Source organism: Trichechus manatus, unplaced genomic scaffold (assembly GCF_000243295.1).
Source record: "Trichechus manatus latirostris isolate Lorelei unplaced genomic scaffold, TriManLat1.0 scaffold00031, whole genome shotgun sequence".
Lineage (NCBI taxonomy): Eukaryota > Metazoa > Chordata > Mammalia > Sirenia > Trichechidae > Trichechus > Trichechus manatus.
In genome coordinates this window covers 6,113,439-6,133,870 of record NW_004443967.1, presented here as the reverse complement: position 1 = coordinate 6,133,870, position 20,432 = coordinate 6,113,439, and the positions used below count along the sequence as shown (strand labels likewise).

The window sequence follows — 20,432 nt, the reverse complement described above, 5'->3', positions numbered from 1 at the left end:
GATTCTGGGAATCAATACAAAGCTCAAGATTCAGATCTGAACCACAACATGCTGACTTTTAGGTTAAGAAATTCTAAATGCAACATAATCTGGTTAGCTTTTTCATTTAATGTGTAAGGAGTTCATGACGAACATTTAAGTAGTTTGTGACAATAATTTTGAAGTTCTTCAAGACGTACTTAAATCTTCCTTAAGGCATAAATGCCCCAAATACTGCCCTTTTCTTCTTAATCAATGTTTTAAAAATATTCTTTCCTTTAAGGGAAATGTGATTATTTTGCTATTAGCTAATGGAGTCATTTTCAGTTCAATATTGAGAAACTCTAAAAATGTTTATTTTGTAAAATGTTCCTTTGTGAAGTAAGAAAACTGCTAATTATAATTTTTAAAAGTCTCCGTTGGAAGATATCTATGATGTTTATTGACTATTCAGTGTGACAGGTTAATCGGCAGTCTTTTCTGCTTCCAATCTTTCGTGAAAGGAGATATGAGTATTTTTAAAAATTAAAACTAATTTCAATCATTCAAACAGTTTAAATGTGAAGGGCATTTTGATGCAGCACACATTACTCATGACTGATATAAATTGGCTTTCTTATGTACTTGGAACAGTGTGTCAAACCACAGACGTCAGAACGTAAGCAAGTCAAGAGTCACAACAGACACATTGGAATAACTCATTCTTGGGGCTGGAAGGAATCCTAGCAGTTACCCAGTCCACTGTTCCTATTAAAGCAGAGTGAAAAGGGCTGTGAATTTTCTGACAGATGGAAAGTCTTTAGAAATTGTTGGGCAGAACAATATTTGATGTTATTAAACTACAAAGAAGTCAAGTTCCATATACATGTTACAGAACCTGAGTGAGCTTTAAATGGTTAGTTTTAAGCCTAGGTAGCCAGTTCCTTTGCTTCAAATTCTGTTCTGTACTTCTTCCCTGACCTCCCCAGTTAAAATGTCAATCCCTGTCTCACACACACACACACACACACACACACACACACACACACACACACACTAACACTGCCATTATCCCTCTTCCTTGCTTTGTTTATCGCCATAGTTCTTTCCACCCTCTGACATGCTATATATTTTACTTATTATTTGTTTATAGTCTGTCTCCCCACTGAGAATACAGTGATTTTTATCTATGTTAAAATCCCAGCATCTAAAAAGGGCCTGGTACATGGTAGATACTCAGTAAATGTTTATTGAATTACAGAATTAATTCAGGACTATGAACTGACCTACGGATGAAGCTTAGAATCACGTGGTTTGAACACAGGCTTAAGGCCACACTCCACCAGGTGCTCTCAGGTTGTCTCTGAATTGGCTAATTACAGATGAGACACAAAATGTTCCTGAGAGGCAATGCCATAAAGACGCACACTGTCAGCAGCCACAGCAAAATAGGACCAAATGCCTGCTCGGAGTCAGTGTGGGTGCTCTGCACCGAGTACAGTCACTCTCCACTTAGCACTGAATGGAAACGACGAGGTTTTGAATATGCAGCGTGGGAAAAAAAGGCATATAAGGGGAAACAAGATGTGCTTGGGGCTGACACCATTACAAATTTCTGAACTTTGCAAGAAGGCAGCAATGTTTCTCTAAGAGATGTGCATGCATAAGACCAAAATTAATCTTTCCTTATAGATTTCTCCCACTTGGATTTAAACCCATAGACCATGGATTCTGGATGATTGGTATAGACTGCTAGGCATTCTGGTAACATAAAAACCACAGAGATTTCCTCAATCTACTCTTCTCCCTTAGATACCACAGAGTTTTGGCTATGGTGTTCGGCAACACTAAGGACTATGTTAAGGCAACATAATTTTGTCTGAGATAATGCCTTTAGAGGCTAGGGATTGGTTTGTTTTCTAAAGGTGGTGGTTGTAAAAATTCTCTATGCCTTATTAATTATTTGCACTCTTTGAAAATAAGGCCTATGGCAGACTTGGCATTGAACTAATAAACTGCATAAGCCATGAGAAGGAATTTCATCCATTCTGGTAAGAGATAATCCCAGCTCTATCTATGAATGGACAATGCTTCTGGCTGAGAATTAGTAGAACAAGTAATATTGAGGGATAATTTTGGAATTTATTTGAAGAATTTTTTAACTCACAAAGATAAGACAATTTTTTTTTTGGACTTTAATTACTTATGACTTTAACGTACAAACAAATAGAATCTTTTAATTTTAATGACTTTTCCCTGGGAATTGGAAAAAAACGAGGAGACAATATTCAATTTGGGACAATTCTATGTAGCTGAAATTTTATTACTGGTGTATCTTTATGCATTTTAATATGAAAGTTATGTAACAGGGCTATATAATATAGTTGAGACAGGAAATAGATTAGGAGGTAAATTTCCAGCCTTGGGTACAGAGTGGCCTTGATTTGACATACATATTGCTCCAACCCATTTCAGAGCCTTCTAGGTGTAAAATCAAAACTCACCACCATGAGTCCCAAGAAAATTCCCAAAAAGCAGAGACTGGAATTGGCGCCCTGACTTCTGAAGGTGGGGAACAAAGCTATCTTGATAAATTGCTGATCTGCTCACTCAGGGTGTAGAGCCACTCCCATGGTTGGCCATAAGCTTCATAGTTAAGTCCAGTGGATTAAGTGAACAAAAAGTGGAGCAAAGTTAGATTGGAATACCTTTCACCACTCCCAATTTCCATGAGAAGGTATTTTCCATAAGCACACTCCTGACTTCTTTCCTGCTTCTTTGCTCACTCTTGGAGGTAGAGTGACTTACTCTATTGGTCAGTTGGGATGTGTTCAACCCAGGTCTGCCTTTCTTCCTTTTAGAAGATAATCTGCCTGAAACTAATGTTAATTCTATTCTGATCCTCCATGCCATGGCTTCTTATCTGAGAAGGAAAAAGCATGCTCCAGTCTAGCATTGCCATGGCAGAGATTAAGTCCGTCTAATTTTGAGGTTCAGAGTTAGCAAACTCATTTGGCTTATCGACCCAAAGCCATGTCCTTCACCATGACCTTTATCAGTAATGAAGTTATATATTGGCCAGTACTTCCCATTTCATTCACATTTGTTTAGAACATTGGTGGAGGCTGTTATTGTTGTTAGGTGCCATTGAGTCAGTTCTGACTCATAGTGACCCTATGTACAATAGAACAAAATATTGCCCGGTCCTGTGCCACCCTCACAATTGTTGTTCTGCTTGAGCTCATTGTTGCAGCCACTGTGTCAATCCATCTTATTGAGGGTCTTCCTTAGTTTTGCTGACTGTCTACTTTACTAAGCATGATGTCCTTCTCCAGGGACTGGTCTCTCCTTCTGCTGCTATTCTTAAGGTTTTCACTGGCCTATTTTATCAGAAGTAGACTGCCAGGTCCTTCTTCCTAGTCTGTGTTAGTCTAGAAGCTCCGCTGAAACCTGTCCACCAAGGGTGACCCCGCTGGTATTTGAAATACCAGTGGCATAGCTTCCAGCATCACAGCAACATGCAAGCCACCACAGTATGACAAACTGACAGACACATGGTGGAACATTTGTTTAGAATGTAGGTGAAGGAGAGAGTGCTAATTATTCAGCCCTCCCTTAGAAAATCCCAATAATAACCATACTATTACCCAGTCTCCATTTTTCCATCTACTTCCAAATAACATTGATATTGTTAAATGCCTTGCTGAAATCAAGATATATAATATCTACCAGCCAAGTTGTCCTAATCAAAAAGAAAAAAAATGTTCAGTTTTGAAGTCTTAACTTATTTGTAGCTTTAGGCTTTTGTAACATCATTACTTTTACTGAATAAATGAATGAATGATTGTTTAGGATACTGAGCTCTATTTTAGCATCTTTTGTCAGAGGATCAAACGTAACAATTTTGAAATCTATCTTTGCTAAAATCTGGGAATATGTATATGCCTACTTCCTGTATTCTGTTTCCTTACTATGATATAAAAAATGTAGGGTTGCTATAGGGTTGCTAGGAGTCAGAATCAACTCGATGGCAACGGGTTTAGTTTTTTGGTTTCTACTATTATGTACTCAAAAATGATACGATCAATTTTTTCTCTCCCAGGACTTCCACATCCCCAACCAGATTAGTATTTCTTTCACTATTTTCTCTACCTTCTGACAGTTGAAGTTGTCAGCAAACCAAGTCAAGAACTGATCATATCTTCAACTTCAGCAGAAGGTACCTTCTAGTAGATGTTCAAAGGGGTGCTATTTCCCTACAATTATTCTATTTTTGACTCAGTGCCAGTTTTGTAATTTGTTTTTGGAACAAACACAATTTATCACATGTCATGGAATGACAATGACACACACTTTAAGCTCAAGAAATATATTTTGGAATTAATTCAAGTGTAATACCTATTAGAAATGGCCGCAACAATGGACTCAAGCATACCAATGATCAGAAAGATGGCACAGGACCAGGCAACATTTCATTCTGTTATAATAAGGTTATCAACAACACTCATTAGAATGACCATCTTTAAAATGTAAATAATCTGATTCACATATCCCTTTTCTGTTTATTACACTCCTTCTTTTGACACCATCTTGGCTCACAAGCATCAATTCTCCATGTCAAGACTATCACATGACCAAAATAAACAACTTACTGACCAACTACATGTTTCAAAGCTTCTAAATTTCACCCAAGTCTCTGTATGCTTTCAGTGCTTTTTTTTTTTTTTTTCTCGCTTAATATAGGGTAAATGACTTCCTTTGGTGAAATGCTACATATTTTACTGAATCAATCATTAGAAAATTGAGATCCCTCCACAATGTAAGATGCTTTGCTAAGGCTGTGTAGGCTAGCAAGAAACAGGAGAGCACTTGTCTTCCAGATTTATATTCTTCTTAGAAAATTAAGATTTAAAGCATGAAATGTTAACTTGTAATGGAAGATTTTAATGACAAAACAAGGTAGAAATGCAAATGTGCAATCAATTGTCAAGCAAGCAGCATACACAGTAAGTGCTAAAATTTCAGAAAAAGACAGTATCACTATGGACTGGACTGGCACTAAAGACCTTAAGAAATCTGTGAGACAAAGCTGACAGTTAAAGGATATGTAGGAGTTTAATAAACCACAGAATGATAATTAAATGATAATGTGGGTCAGAACAATGCTTTTATTTCACTATTCTCTAAGTTTATGAGAACAAATGTAACCCTTTATCTTTCTTCTCCATACTACAAATCCTGTATGTTATTCCTTCTCCTTTGTCAAACTTTATACATTACTTTTGTTCATTCTCTTGGAATCTCTCTAATTTTCCCATCCCTGAATCCCATAAATCTTTCTCTGCCCTGCTGTTTCTATTCTCTTTTAGTTATAGTAACTGCAGGAAATAAATTCTCTCTCTTTCTACACATTGGAATAATTTCCTGACACCAGGATTTGAAGAATGTAACTACACTTATAGCAATCACTTATTTGACATCAGCTTTGCTCACATTAAAATATATAGTAGTTAGACATGTATGACATCTGTGTATGTTACATGCCAACAGACACCAGCTGAATCCTACCACTGTACTGGATCTTTCAGGCTTTGTTCATTAAGAAACCACCTTATATTCAGCTATAATTCTAAGGCCATGCAGTTAAAAATTCAGGAAAATATATGTAAATTATTAGAAAGTAAATAAATTTTTATAAATACTATTAAGGTAGACCTAGAAATTTAATTGGTCTCTACTACCTTTCAACCAGCTACTCTCTCCGTCAGTGATAAAAGTAATGGATATAGCATAAATTATTACTTGATCCACTGAACACCATCATTTTCAACAAAGCACACGCATTTGTTTCCTTTCTGAGAATGTAAGTAAATAACTATAATTTATTTTCCCAATTCGTTGCCTATTTGTTTCAAAAAAAAAAAAAAAGTAAGATGGCTAACTAAGCAAATATTACTCTAAGTTAAATATATTCTTGACCTAAAAAAACACCAAAGTCATATTTTAATTCGAGTTAAAAGCTACTGTAAGCTCATCATCTAAGTAATATATACCACAGACATTAGCAAATACACAAAGCCAATAAAAGTTTAAATGTTACACTTCAGCAATTCTCTTGCTAACATTTCAGCTTGAACTTACAATAACATTTACGATAATTTACCATATACTGCTGACTTAAAACATTTAATTGGAAATGATGCAAACATTCCTTCAGAGAATAATGTTACAGATCTGGCAAGACTTTCTTCAGTGTAAACAAAAGGACAGGAAGACCAAATATAATGTCATTTCAAATAATGCCCTCTTCCTATAAAAAAGATCTCTTACCTCTTTCAAATTAATAGTATTAAAAAGGGAGTAAGACTTTATTAACTTTCAAATGTATTTTATTTTATTATCTACTGATATATCTTTTCATTAAAACTTCAATTCCTTTTAGGAAGATCACACTTTTGGAAGTTATTTTATCATCACAATAACCTTGGGAGGGCAGGCCCCACTTTTCTCAGGGAAAAGTGAGCCACAGAGCATATATGGGACTTATTAAAGGTCACAAAACAACTCCACATGTAGTCCCCGACTTATGACGTATTCGAGTTATGATGAACCACATTTTTTGTTTGTATATTACGGTTAGTAAGATGTACTACATACAGTGTTACAGTGCCTAATTTGCTGATGTTATCATTCTCAGACGTTCACTCACAGATATTCAAAGAGCAGATTTATAAAGATACTGATAATAAAAGGCAATTATTGTCTTAGTCATCTAGTGCTGCTGTAACAGAAACATCACAAGTGGATGGCTTTAACAAAGAGAAATTTATTTTCTCAGTTTAGTAGTCTACAAGTCCAAATTCAGGGCACCACCTCCAGGGGAAGGCTTTATCTCTGTGTTGGCTCTGGATGAAGGTCCTTGTCATCAATCTTCCCCAGTTGAGGAGCTTCTCAGTGCAGGGACCCCAGGTCCAAAGGACGTGCTATGCTCTTTGTGCTTCTTTCTTGGTGGTATGAGGTCCCCATGTCTCTCTACTTGCTTCTCTGTTTTGTATCTCAAAAGAGATAGACTTAAGACACAACTTAATCTTGTAGATCTCATCAATATAATTGCCCATAACCCAACTCGTTAACTTCATAGTGATAGGATTTACAACACAGGGGAAGATCACATCGGATAACAAAATGGTGGACAATCACACAATACTGGGAATCATGGCTCAGCCAAATTAATACACATATTTTTGGGGGACAATATTCAATCCATGACATTCCACCCTTTGGCCCCCCAAAATTCATATCCTTGCCACAGGTGTACATATTCACCACATCATATCATAGCAAAAGTCTTAAATCAACTCCAAGTCCAAAATTCAAAAATTCCTCTCATCTGTGAAATCTAGAGTACACATTATCTGCTTCCAAAGTACAATGACAGAACAGGCACAAGCTAGACATTTCCATTACAGATGGGAGAAACTAGAGGGTAAGAAGGCATAACAGGCACCAAGCAGAGTCAGCAGAACACATTACATTAGCCCTCAAGGCTTGAAAATAATCCTCTTTTCTCTGAGACCATGTACACAATGGCCCTGCCCTCCAGACTCTAGGTATTGGCCACACTCTCCAGATTCTGAGTGGAGGCCACTCAGCTCTGGACTTCAGCTCCACTTTCCAGGCCCAATGGAATAGCAACTCCATTCCCTTGGCTTTAGGTGCACCACTCTCTTAGTCCATCTGAGTGGCAACTCCACCCTTAGAAACACCAGAGGCCATGGCTCCATCCTTTGAAATCCCAGAGGTCATGGGCATACCTTTTGAGACTGAGGCAGTTCGGCTTCCTCAGTTTCTTGTCTCTTCATCTTCTGCTTCCTGGTTCCTTGGCCTCTCGGCCCCTCGGGCCTCTCTGCCTGTGTCTGCCCTGCCGGAGCAAGTGTTCCAAAGCTCTGTAGCTCCACTGATAAGTGTCCAGAGGCACCCCACTCTGCCAGGAGCCTCCTATGCAAAAGCACTCAGCTCTCTTGCTCCATAGGTCAGTTCTAGCACTGTCTGGTGGTGGTCTTCTGGTTCTGCTGCTGCCAGTTCTCTGTTGCTGCTTCTGACTACCTGTGCCATCTCCAGTTTTAACAGTTTTAACTTCCTTCTGAGTCCTCTATCCATTCACAGTTTCAAAGCCACTTCCATATTTTAGGTATCTGTTAGAACTGCACCCCACTCCTGGTACCAACTCTGTCTTAGTCATCTAGCGCTTCTATAACAGAAATACCGCAAGTGGATGGTCTTAACAAAGAGGAATTTACTCTCTCACAGTCTAGTAGGCTACAAGTCCAAATTCAGAGCGCCATCTCCAGGGGATTGCTTTCTCTCTGTGTTGGCTCTGGAGGAAGGTCCTTGTCATCAATCTTCCCCAGTCAAGGAGGTTCTCAGCATGGGGACCCCAGGTTCAAATGATGCACTATGCCCCCAGTGCTTCTTTCTTGGTGGTATGAGGTCCCCACGTCTCTCTGCTTGCTTTTCTGTTTTATATCTCAAAAGAGATTGGCTTAAGACACAACCAAATCTTGTAGATTGTAAGAGTGTTGAGAGAGTGCAACTGGTTCAGCCTTTTAGGGCAGGTTATGTGCTAACAGATCTCAAGAATATCAAACGTGCACATATCCTTGGACTCAGTAATTCCACTGCTAGGACTCTATTTTAATGAAATGATCAGAGACACAAACAAGATTTATACATTTTTCTACTAGAGTATAGATAATAGTAAGGAGCCTTGGTGGCACAATGGTTAAGAACTCAGCTAATAACCGAAAGGTCGGCAATTTGAACCCACCAGCCACTCCACAGGAGAAAAGACTGGCTGATCTGCTCCCATAAAGATACAGCCTAGGAAACCTTATGTGGCAGGTCTACTGTGTCACATGGGGTTGTTATGAGTCAGAGTCGACTCAGTGGACCACAACAATGACAGAGTTTATAATAGTGAAAAATTTAGAGACAATGTGGCCAATTTGGTTAAATATACTGGAATATCAAAAAGATAAAATATCATATGACTATTAAAATAATGCTTTTGAGGAATTTTTTTAAATTGTGGTAAATACATATGTAACAAAATATTTTCCATTTCAACATTCTTCATATGTGCAACTCAGTGACATTAACTGTGTTTATCATTTTGTTCAACCATCACCATTATATGTTTCTTTTAGGGATTTTTAATTATATGGAAAATTTCAAGGATACAACTTTACATGAAAAACCAGAAAATAAGACTGGGGAGGATGCTTACTTTGGGTGGGGGGGTAGAGAGGGATGAAATGGCGGAGGCCCTCTACAATTAATCTGATATCTTGCATGAGGTCTCGAAGAAAAATAAATAAATAAAACCACTATATAGTATGATCTCAATTATATATCAGTATTGATATCATATATATCTACATTCTCACTTTTGGGAGTAAATATAAGAAAATTTAATCTCTAGAACACGAATTTTAATTCATTTAAAATTCTGTTTTTTCCCAACTTTTCTACACAGAGGGAAAGAAGGAGACTATCAGCTGATACTTTGATGCCTCTAAATTCTTTGAATTGTTACCATAAGAATGTGTAATTTTGGAAAGCAAAAAGAAAAGAGTAATAACATTTGCTGTTTTAGAAAGCTGGCATATTTGTGCCTGTTATTTATGTTATATATTCCATGATACTACAGGATAAAACTGGAAAGACATAGTACTTGCCTAAGATAAAAGCATTAATGAAAGAAGTTGTAGGAGATATCCTGCATGTGAATAATTACAATTAAGAAAAATTACTGACCATACTTTTAATTAAACTGAGGAGACTACAAGCAGTTACTGGAAAAATAAGAGAATACAGCACTAGAAGAATATTTTGTTAAACAGAAACATGTTTAATTGTTGATGTTAGAGTTAGATATGGTAGTTATCTCTTCAGAGGTCATTCAAGTAGCTCAGAGGGCAAGTCTTAAAAATTAATTGTGTGTAGTTATTCTCATCAGAAATAATCTAGTATGATAAAAGTTGTGTTGATCAAAAACTTCACAGCAGTACAACCGACTTTAACTTAGCATATTTAACTATTTAGGCTATCAATTTAGTTTCGATCAGGACTAAGAATACAGTGACAAAGTTTGCCATCTGGTGGTCAGTGTGATACAAGTCAGATGTCTTTAAGTTTCTATGTCAGAATTTTGAACTGGGTCTAAAAATGTGAAGACAATATAGGTACTAGGTAAATTCATGGATAAAATTAAAGCCACGGCAGAGAAAACTATATTGTGTCATTTGGTCAGCTAAGAGCAGTGGTAGACTGAATAATGGCCCCTAAAGACATCTTAAGGAGCCCCGGTGGTGCAATGGTTGAGCCCTTGGCTGCTAACCGAAAGATGAACAACAGTTCAAACCCACCAGCGGCTCCTCAGAAGAAAAGACCTGGTGATCTGCTCCTGTAACGATTACAGCCTAGGAAACGCTATGGGGCAGTACTATTCTGTCATATAGGGGTGCTATGAGTAGGTATAGACTTGAGGGCACACAACAACAACAAAGAAATCCAAGTCCTAATCCCTAGAACCTGTGAGTGCTACCTAATATGGCAAAAGGGATTTTGCAAATGTGATTAAATTAAGGACTTTGAGAAAGGGAGATTAGCCTCAATTATCCAGGTGGACCTCGTATGTAATCACAAGTGTCCTTGTAAGAGAAAGGCAGAGAGTTGACTGCAGAAGGCGACAATGTGGCTGCTGAAGCAGGATGCTAGGCTGCTGGCTTTGAAGGTGGAGGAAGGGGTCTGGAGCCAGGAATGCAGCTTTAGACACTGGAAAGGCAAGGAGAGGGATTCTGTCCTAGAGCCTCCAAAGGGAGTGTGCCCTGATAACACTGGCTTCCGCCCAGTGAAACTGACTTTGGCCTTCCAACCTCCAAAATTATCAAAGAATAAACGTGTGTTGTTTTAAGCTACCAAGTTTGTTGTAATTTGTTACAGCAGCACTAGGAAACTAATGCAATAGTTAAATTGAAGATGGCCTGGGGCTTGAGTGATATTAGATATAGGAAGAAGCGTGAAAAATGAACTTATTAGATCACAGATATGACCATGTCTGTCAATAAGCAATGCATTAGTGCTCAAACTAATTATTTTTTTTTAAAGGTAGACAAAATTGATCAGAAAGAAACCCAACAGAATGTACACAAAAACCAATACTTTCTGTCACGATCCCTGTGATCTAACCAGGTAATTAGAGAAACAGAATACTGAAACTTATACTCTACAAGCATTTTCGGGCTCTTCCAAGGAGCATGGCAGTAATCTTCTAGGACTTGCATATTTCACTAACCAAGGTAACGTGATGTATTTTTAAATGTTAAATATTAACCAAAGCAAGGATCAATCAAGCCGATGGTGGAAGACAGATCTGGAGTAAAATGAGGCTTGAGATAAAATTCAGCAAGTCCAACAAAATGAAAAGACAGCACTGGTCTGAGAAGTAGTATGCAGCATATTCCCTCCCTTTAATCCTTTCACCAATACGTCTATGATTGTAACCAATCTGGTTTTCTGAGAAGTGAAGAAGAAAATTTCTACATGTAATGCTAAAAACTTCTATTAGTATTCGAATCACTATAATGTGTAGTTATCCTTGAAAAATTGAGCGTATGGACTTCTATTTTAGTTCTCAGGATCCAGAAGCAAACAGGTAATCTGATGGTCAAGATCATGGTCAAGTACAAGAGAAACATAAATTACTGATATTTATGATCATTGGTTCAGTTCAATAAGCATTTACCGAGTATAGCCTAGATTCTGGGGACTGTGATAGGAACCGAGAATAGAAAGACATGACCCTCTGCCTTCAGAAGACGTAATGTTTGTATTTTAACAAGTTTAGTACAAGACAAAATTTTTATTGTTAATACATTGTACTCAAAATTTTAATCTGGCTAATACTTTCTTAAAAATTAAACTATGAAATGCATCTTACTTAAAAATAATACATATAGCTTACATATACAGTTTGAAAAATAATTTTATAATGATCATCCATGTACTTACCATTCCCTATGAAAGAGAATGATCAGTCTCTTGAAGCCCCCATGTACCCCTTCCAGATATCTCTCTCCTTCCAGATGAAACTATATCCTGAGTATTGAATTAATTATTCTTTTAGTTTTAAATAGCGTTACCATGTTATGTGTCTATTGCTAAACAAAATCTGGCTTGGATACGTCTATTTTTGCCCTTTACATGCTGTACATAGTCTGCAATTTGCTCTTCTTGCACACATTATGTTTTTGAGATTTATGCATGCTGATGCTTATCTGTATAGTTAAATCATTTTTTGCTCTCATAATGTTCCAGTATCTGAATATAGCACAATTTATGTATCAATGGACATTTGTGCTATTTCCAGTTTTCTGGTCTCACGAACAATATTGCCTACAGCATTTTCATACATATCTTCTAGTGCACATGTGCAAGTTTCTTGAGGATACACATACAGGAGTAGGTCATGTGTATCTTTTCCAGCTTTGTTAGATAGTGCCAAATTACCTTCCAAAGCAGTGCCAACTTACACCCCATTGTTCTACATGGACATCAACATTTGGTACTGTCAGATTTAAAACTTTTTCAGTATGGTGAGTGTAAAATGATTTCTCAATATGGTTTTAATTTGCATTTTCCTAATTAGTAATGAGGATGACCATCTTTTTATTGTTTATAGTTTTTTTTATAGTTTATTGACTATTTGTGTTTCCACTTCTATGATAAGCCTACCTATTCATGCTTTTTACTTATTTTTCTATTCAGTTGTCTTTTTCGTATGGATTCATTGCAGCTACTTAAATATTTTTGATCCTTTGTTGGTAATATCTTACAAACATCTTCTCCCAGTATATGACTTATCTTTTCATGCTCCTTTAGGTGTGTTTTTAATTAGCAGAAGTTTTCAGTTTTAATGTAGTGTATGTGTCCATTATTTCCTTTATGGTATGTACTTTTTGAATCCCAGGAAATTCTTCTCCAGCAAAATGCTCTAAGGTATTTGTCTATGTTTTTCAAGTTTAAAAAATTTGCTATTTAATTAAATGAAAATTGATTACCTTTAATCCATCTGGGATTAATTTTTGTGTATGTACAAGTTGAAATCCTACTAAATTTTCTCCATACGTGTAATCAATTGTCCCACCACCATTTTTTTAATATTCCATCCTTTTCCCATTGATATGTAAATCAAGTCATAATTCAAATTTCCATATATTCCTATGTATTTCTTATGGGGTCAATTTCTACACTTTCTTCTACTTCCATAAATGTATCTATCCTTGAGCAAATTCCACAGTAAATTCTGATATCTGGAAAGGCAAGTCCTCCAAACTTTTTCTTCTTTTTTAAGAGTATTTTGGTTTTCTTTCTTCTATTTCTTTAATGTGTTTAATTTAAAACATGTTTTGACATATGCAAAATATTGTTTGTATATATTACATATATGCATACATTAGTTTATCTATAAGTTCATGCATATATTATATAATCCATTAAGTTAAAAACAAAATAATACAATGAACACCTATGAGCCCACCACCCAACCCAAGAACTAGAATGTTAATACAAAAACTCCCTATGTGCTCCTTCCCTGTTTCATTTCCCTTCATCCCCACTCAAGTGGTAACCACTACTGTGTATAGTTTGGGCTCTTTTTGATAGTCATAAAAATATTCTCTAGCTGTGAGTCACCCTTTGTTTTTTCACCCAATCTTATGTTTTTAACACTTATCCATGTTGTTGCGTGAAGCTATAACTTATTCATTTTATCCCCAGTGATCTGCACTGACATACATCAAATTGCCAAATATATGTGGATTTGTTGCTATCCATGAATATTTTATTTCTCTTCATTTAGTTCAATCTTCCTTAATGCCTCTCAATAAAGCCTTATAAAAATTTATAATTTTCTACATAAAAATCTTGCACATCTGTTAAAGTATTCCTAAATAGCTTATATTTTGTTGCTACTATAAATAATATTTTTAAAATTATATTTACTATTCACATACAAATATGAAATTTTCTTTTGTATATTTAGTTTATTTCTGGAAACTTTTCTAACATACTTTGAACATGTTATCAGAAGGGACCAATCCCTGGAGAAGGACATCATGCTTGGTAAAGTAGAGAGTCAGAGAAAAAGTGGAAGACCCTCAACGAGATGTTTTGACACATGGCTGCAACAACAGGCTCAAGCATAGAAATGATTGTGAGGATGGTGCAGGACCCGGCAGCACTTCGTTCTGTTGTACATAGGGTGGCTTCGAGTTGGAAATGACTCTGTGGCATCCAACAATAGCAACACAATAATTTTTCCATAGATTCATTTAGGTGTTCTATGTAGTCAGTTATAAAATCTGTAAAAAATGAAAGGTTTGCTTATTTGTTTCTAATCTGTATACCTTTTAATTCCTTTCTTGCTTACAGGCACCAGAACAGTGTTGACAGAGTTGTGAACAGAGGCTTTCCTTAGCTTGTTTACAATGTTAAATGGTACGCTTTATCCATTTCTCCACCGAGTTCCATGTTTGTGGTATGCAGGATTCTATAGATACCCTTTATCAGTTAAAAGAAATTCCCTTGTATTCCTAGTTTGCTAAGATTATTATTTTTTAATCATCAATGGATGTTGAATTTACTGCATTTATTAAGATAATCATATGATTTTTCTTCATAAGTTTATCATAAATATAATAAACACCAACATTCAGAAGTAGTGGAAGAACTTCTAATGATGGATAATAAGAAGGAATAATTATAAAGGTGGTTAAAGACCCAAAAGAGCATGAAATTACGGAAGCTAAAGGAAGAGAGCATTCCAAACACTAACAATGTTCAATTGCAGCAAAGATATCCTCCTCCTCTCTGCTCTGATTTCTGCCTCAGCCTGTGTGGCTCAATCATGGTGCTTCTCATTCCTCTGGATATTGTCTTTACCTGATATTAGCAATACTATTTTCTTTTAATGCATCTGCTTTACTGAAATCATGCACCAGTGGTTTTTTTTTTAACTTAGTTTAGCAACAGGTCTCCATTTCTTAATGATTTACATTACTCCATAATTTGCTTTGGTTTTCTTGGTCCTGAACTGTTCTCATACTCCTGATAACTTAGGCATTTAATAGGAATGTCCTGGCCCTCTTCCCCTGATAATAATTTTCCACAAACAGGAAACTAAACTTTCAGCAGGTTGTAGCAGATGTTATACAGGATGCACTTCTCAGCCCATCAATAGCATTAGATGGTCCTTATCCTCCAGGATTCTTCTTGTTGCCCTTGTGATTTATCACAACTATAATTCCTCATTAAAAATAAATAGATAAAACAAGCAAACAAAGGAAAAAAAGAAAACAATTGAAATTATTGTGGTAAAACATATTGCTGACCATTACTACACAAATCAACTGTAGGGTGGCTTTGCAGTTCTATTCAAGACAAGCTCCAATATCTCAATTCAATTCATATAGACTGCAAAATTTAATGATTAGAAGCTTTAGTGTAGTGTAGTGTAGTCTCTAACACATCTGCCAAACCATAGAAGATATGAGACTATAGTTTGAAAGAAATCTTAATTTTTTCCCTTTATTCCTCTCTGTTACTCATCCTGGAAAGATCACGTGAGGAAAAAGCACAATTCTGGGGGTGCAAACTGTTGAGGATATCTTTGAAATAATCTAATGCAATAAAGCACCGAATAAAATATTGTTAGCGATGGTAATTTTTGGATAGCTGCTCTTTTTTGCTTTGTTACATTTCTGCTTGATACTAGTAACAACTGTACCATCTTTCAGGTTCCACTGAACTCTACCAGCATGCCATATGCTAGGAAGGTTCAGCATGCTGAGATGCCTACATAATCTCTCCTCTCCATACTTGCAAATTCAGACATGTATTCTGGTTCAAGGGCATTCAGATTCACCAAAAAAAACCAAAAAGATAAAAAAACACATTGTGATATAAAGTCTAGTAATTTACTTGGCTGTTTTTTTTTTTAATGTACTTTTTTCCCTTTTAGAGTTTTTGTTTGTTTTCATAGCATTGAATTAATGGCATTATCATTATTTGGTAAGCCCCGTCAGGTAATCCTTCTTCTTCTTTTTTTAATGGTTAATCTGGTGGTATGTTTAAGCAGAGTCTATAGCCAAATATACAGAAACTATGGAAGTATCCAGAAAGAGTTAATTCCTGTCTCTCTATCGCTACAATGAGTTGTTCAATATCAATGTGACAAAGAGTATAAATCAAAATACTCATCTGGCATTTTAAGATCTACTCAGTGTGTTTCAAAAGGGAAAATGGGACAATTTAGAGTTCATCAATTATATCACATTAAATTAGACTTCGTCATTGAATTGGCACGACAGCCATCATCTATGTTAATTTACAACAAGAAGGACAGCCAAGTACAGGATAGTAGCAATGCCACGGTCAAAGGGAGGCTCTGTATTCTTAGTTATAAAAAACGCTTTGCTTTTGCAGAATTAAGAAGGCAATAAGATAAAGATGTTTAACACAAAGAAGTTTCAAAATAGCATGTAGCATGATATATTCCATAATATTTACATTCATAAAAGTTAACTGTAATAGGGTAGTATATCAAACATGTCAAAATTTTTCGTTAATTTAAAAAAAATTTGGGGGCGGGGCCAAGATGGCAGAGTACTCAGACACTTCCAGTGGACCCTCTTACAACAAAGAAACAAGTGAATCAATTATATATGACTATCTAGGAGCCCTGAACATCTAAGGCAAAGTTGAGGAACTGGACTGAATGGCAGGGGGAGGGCGAGATGGTTCAGAAGCAGCAAGCAGTTGCCAGACCTGACTGGGCAAGAGCCTGAGCCCTTCAGTCCTGAGCAGCTCATGGGGGAGTGGTGAGGCAGGCAAGCAGTGGTGCTCAGGAGGCGCGTTTTCCACACTGGGAGAGACCCAGCACCAGAGAGTCTACTCGGCCACCCAGAACCAGTGAGAACCAGCCCTCAATCAGCGAAAGATAAGCACTTCTGTATGCCCTACCGCATGGATCAAAAACACCCCTCTTAGGGAAAAAACCTCTCTCCCATTCATCTCCCCAGTCCCTGCTATGCACTGGGTCCCGGACTGGTTTCAGCAACCGCTGAGTCCCCTGGGCCGGAAGTACGATCCATCACACCCCCTGAGCCATTCTCCTGGCCTTGGAGAGTGAACAAATTAACAAATACAAAAAAATACACTGCCAGGTCCACTAAGCCAGGAACTCAGGGTTGGCACAGGTCCTCTGCTTAGGCACAGGCATAAGGATCCACGGACTTTGAGTGCCTTTCCCCCTGCAGAGACTCGTGTGGGCTCATCTCAACAGTGTAGGCCCTCATTTCTGCAGTACAACAGGGTATATACCTGAAGTCTAACTTTAACTGTTTCAGCTGTGAAGTGGCAGGTTCGTTACATTTGACACTGCTCTGCCCATTAAGCAAGGTCCTCACCTACCCACATCAGGGGCTTGAGGACTGGTGGCTCCACTCACGCCACCTAGTCACCTGCGATAAGGGCCCAAGAATAAGAGGTGCCTTCCCACCCCCAGTCCTTACAGTCAACAGAATTGGGCACTCATAGTCCAACTTCAAAACCCACCCACCTATGCACTCTAGGGAACAGGGACATGCCTTCCTCCTGGACACTCACAGGTGGCCATCAGCACCCTGCCTTGCTCTGAGTGTGTCTCCCTGCTGCAGCCAGATGCCTTTGCCTACAACAAACACAAATGCCTGTCTAGGACAGTAAGTGAGAGGCTACACAACACACTTGGTGGCTAGCTACCTGGTCACCTGAGCTGAACCCATAAGGAGGAGTGGGTGGACTCCTGAGCTCAAATACCTAGTAACAGATCTAACCACCTGGTGACAGGACATTAGAGATTCAAAGGTGCTAATAATCAAACTAGCTCATACGAGCAGCCTATTTGGGTATATCAAAACAAAACAAGAAGCTAGGACACAGTAAGCAAACATAAAATAAATAAATATAATAACTTATTGATGGCTCGGAGACAACAGTCAATATCAAATCACATAAAGAGGCAATCCATGATGGCTTCAGCAAGCTCCCAAACTAAAGAATCTAGAAATTTTCCAGAGGAAGAAAATTTCTTGGAATTACCAGAGGCAGAATACAAGAGATTAATATACAGAACTCTTCAAGAAATTAGGAAGGAAATTAATCAAAACACAGAACACACAATAGAGGAAATTGAAAAGATCAGAGAAGAGCATACTGACAAATTTAACAGGCTGCAAGAATCCATAGAGAGACAGCAATCAGAAATACAGAAGATTAACAATAAAATTTCAGAATTAGACAACTCAGTAGAAAGTCCTAAGAGCAGAATTGAGGCAACGGAAGTCAGAATGAGTGAAACTGAAGATAAACCACTTGACATCAACTTATTTAAAGAAAAATCAGATAAAAGCATTTAAAAAAATGAAGAAAACCTAGGAATTATGTGGGACTCTATCAAGAGGAATAACCTACAAGTGATTGGAGTACCAGAATGGGGGGGATAACAGAAAATACAGAGAATTGTTGAAGATTTCTTGGCAGAAAACTTCCCTGATATCGTGAAAGATGACAAGATATCTATCCAACAGGCTCATCGAACCGCACATAAGGTAGATCCCAAAAGAAAGTCACCAAGACATATTATAATCAAACTTGCCAAAACCAAAGATAAAGAGAGAATTTTAAGAGTTGCTAGGGATAAATAAAAAGTCATCTACAACGGAGAGTCAATAAGAATAAGCTCAGACTACTAAGCAGAAACCATGCAGGCAAGAAGGCAATGGGATGACATATATAAAGCCTTGAAGGAAAACAACTGCCAGCCAAGAATTATATATCCAGCAAAACTGTCTCTCAAATATGGTGGCAAAATTCGGGCATTTCCAGATAAACAGAAGTTTGGGAATTTGCAAAAAACAAACCAAAATTACAAGAAATACTAAAGGGAGTCCTCCAGTTAGAAAATCAGTAACATCAGATAACAACCCAAGACTAGAACACAGGACAGAGCAACCAGATATCAACACAGAAAGGGAAGTCACAACAGTAAATCAAAGCCAAAAACACTGAAAATAGGGAAACAGATGTCAATATGTAAAAGATGACAACATTAAAACAAAAAAGAGGGACTTAAAAAATGTAGACACAAATTTTTCATATGGAGAGGAAGTGAAGGCAATATAAAGAAATAAAAGACTGGTATAAACTTAGAAAAATAGGGGTAAATATTAGGGTAACCACAAAAGAAACAATCCTACAAGTCAAAATAGAAAACTAGAAAAATATAAAGACTCAGCAAACACAAAATCAACAACAAGGAAAAAGATGAAAAGAAAATACATAAGGAAAAACTACTCAGCACAGAAAATTAAGTGGAAGAAAGAAACTTTGAACAACACACAAAAAAGACATCAAAATGACAGCACTAGATTCATACCTATCAGTAACTACGCTGAATGTAAATGGACTAAACGCACCAATAAAGAGACAGAGAGTGGCAGACTGGATTGAAAAAACACGATCTGTCTATATGCAGCCTACAAGAGACACACCTTAGACTTAAAGACACAAACAAACTAAAACTCAAAGGATGGAAAAAATATATCAAGCAAATAACACTCAAAAAGGAGCAAGAGTGACAATATTAATCTCTGACAAAATAGACTTTAAACTAAAATCCACCACAAAGAATAAAGAAGGACACTATATAATGATTAAAGGGTCAATACACCAGGAGGACATAACTATAATAAATATTTATGCACCCTATGACAGGGCTCCAAAATACATAAAACAAAATCTAACAGCACTGAAAAGAGAGACAGACAGCTCCACGAGAGTAGTAGGAGACTTCAACACACCACTTTCAGTGAAGGACAGAACATCCAGAAAGAGGCTCAACAAAGACACGGAAGAGCTAAATGCTACAATCAACCAACTTGATCTCATAGACATATATGGAACACTCCACCCAACAGCAGCCAAGTATACTTTCTTTTCCAACGCACATGGAACATTCTCCAGAATAGGCCACTATTAGGCCATAAAGCAAGCCTTAACAAAATCCAAAGCATTGAAATATTACAAAGCATCTCTTCTAACCATAAAGCCATAAAAGTAGAAATCAATAACAGAAAAAGAAAGGAAAAAAAATAAAAAACATGGAAACTGAACAACACCTTGCTCAAAAACTACTGGGTTATAGAAGAAATTAAGGATGGAATAAATAAATTCATAGAATCAAATGATAATTAAAACACATCCAATCAGAACCTTTGGGACACAGCAAAAGCAGTGCTCAGAGGTCAGTTTACAGCAATAAATGCACACATCCAAAAAGAAGAAAGGGCCATAATCAAAACATTAACCCTACA

At 37.0% G+C, this 20,432-nt stretch overlaps 1 protein-coding gene across 3 annotated transcripts in view; it reads right to left on the bottom strand.

Annotated features, from left to right (window-relative positions):
• The window catches only part of ATRNL1 (attractin like 1), a 743,508-nt gene that overhangs the window by 296,651 nt on the left and 426,425 nt on the right, over nt 1-20,432 (bottom strand). The window contains exon 27 of one of the 3 annotated variants that reach the window (XM_023729982.1): nt 14,273-14,381. The exons of the other annotated variants lie outside the window; for them this stretch is intronic. Coding sequence (XP_023585750.1) covers nt 14,373-14,381 — 9 coding nt within the window. The 3' untranslated portion in view covers nt 14,273-14,372. Of the gene's footprint in view, nt 1-14,272; nt 14,382-20,432 lie in introns of those variants that run through there. 3 annotated transcript variants of the gene reach the window in all.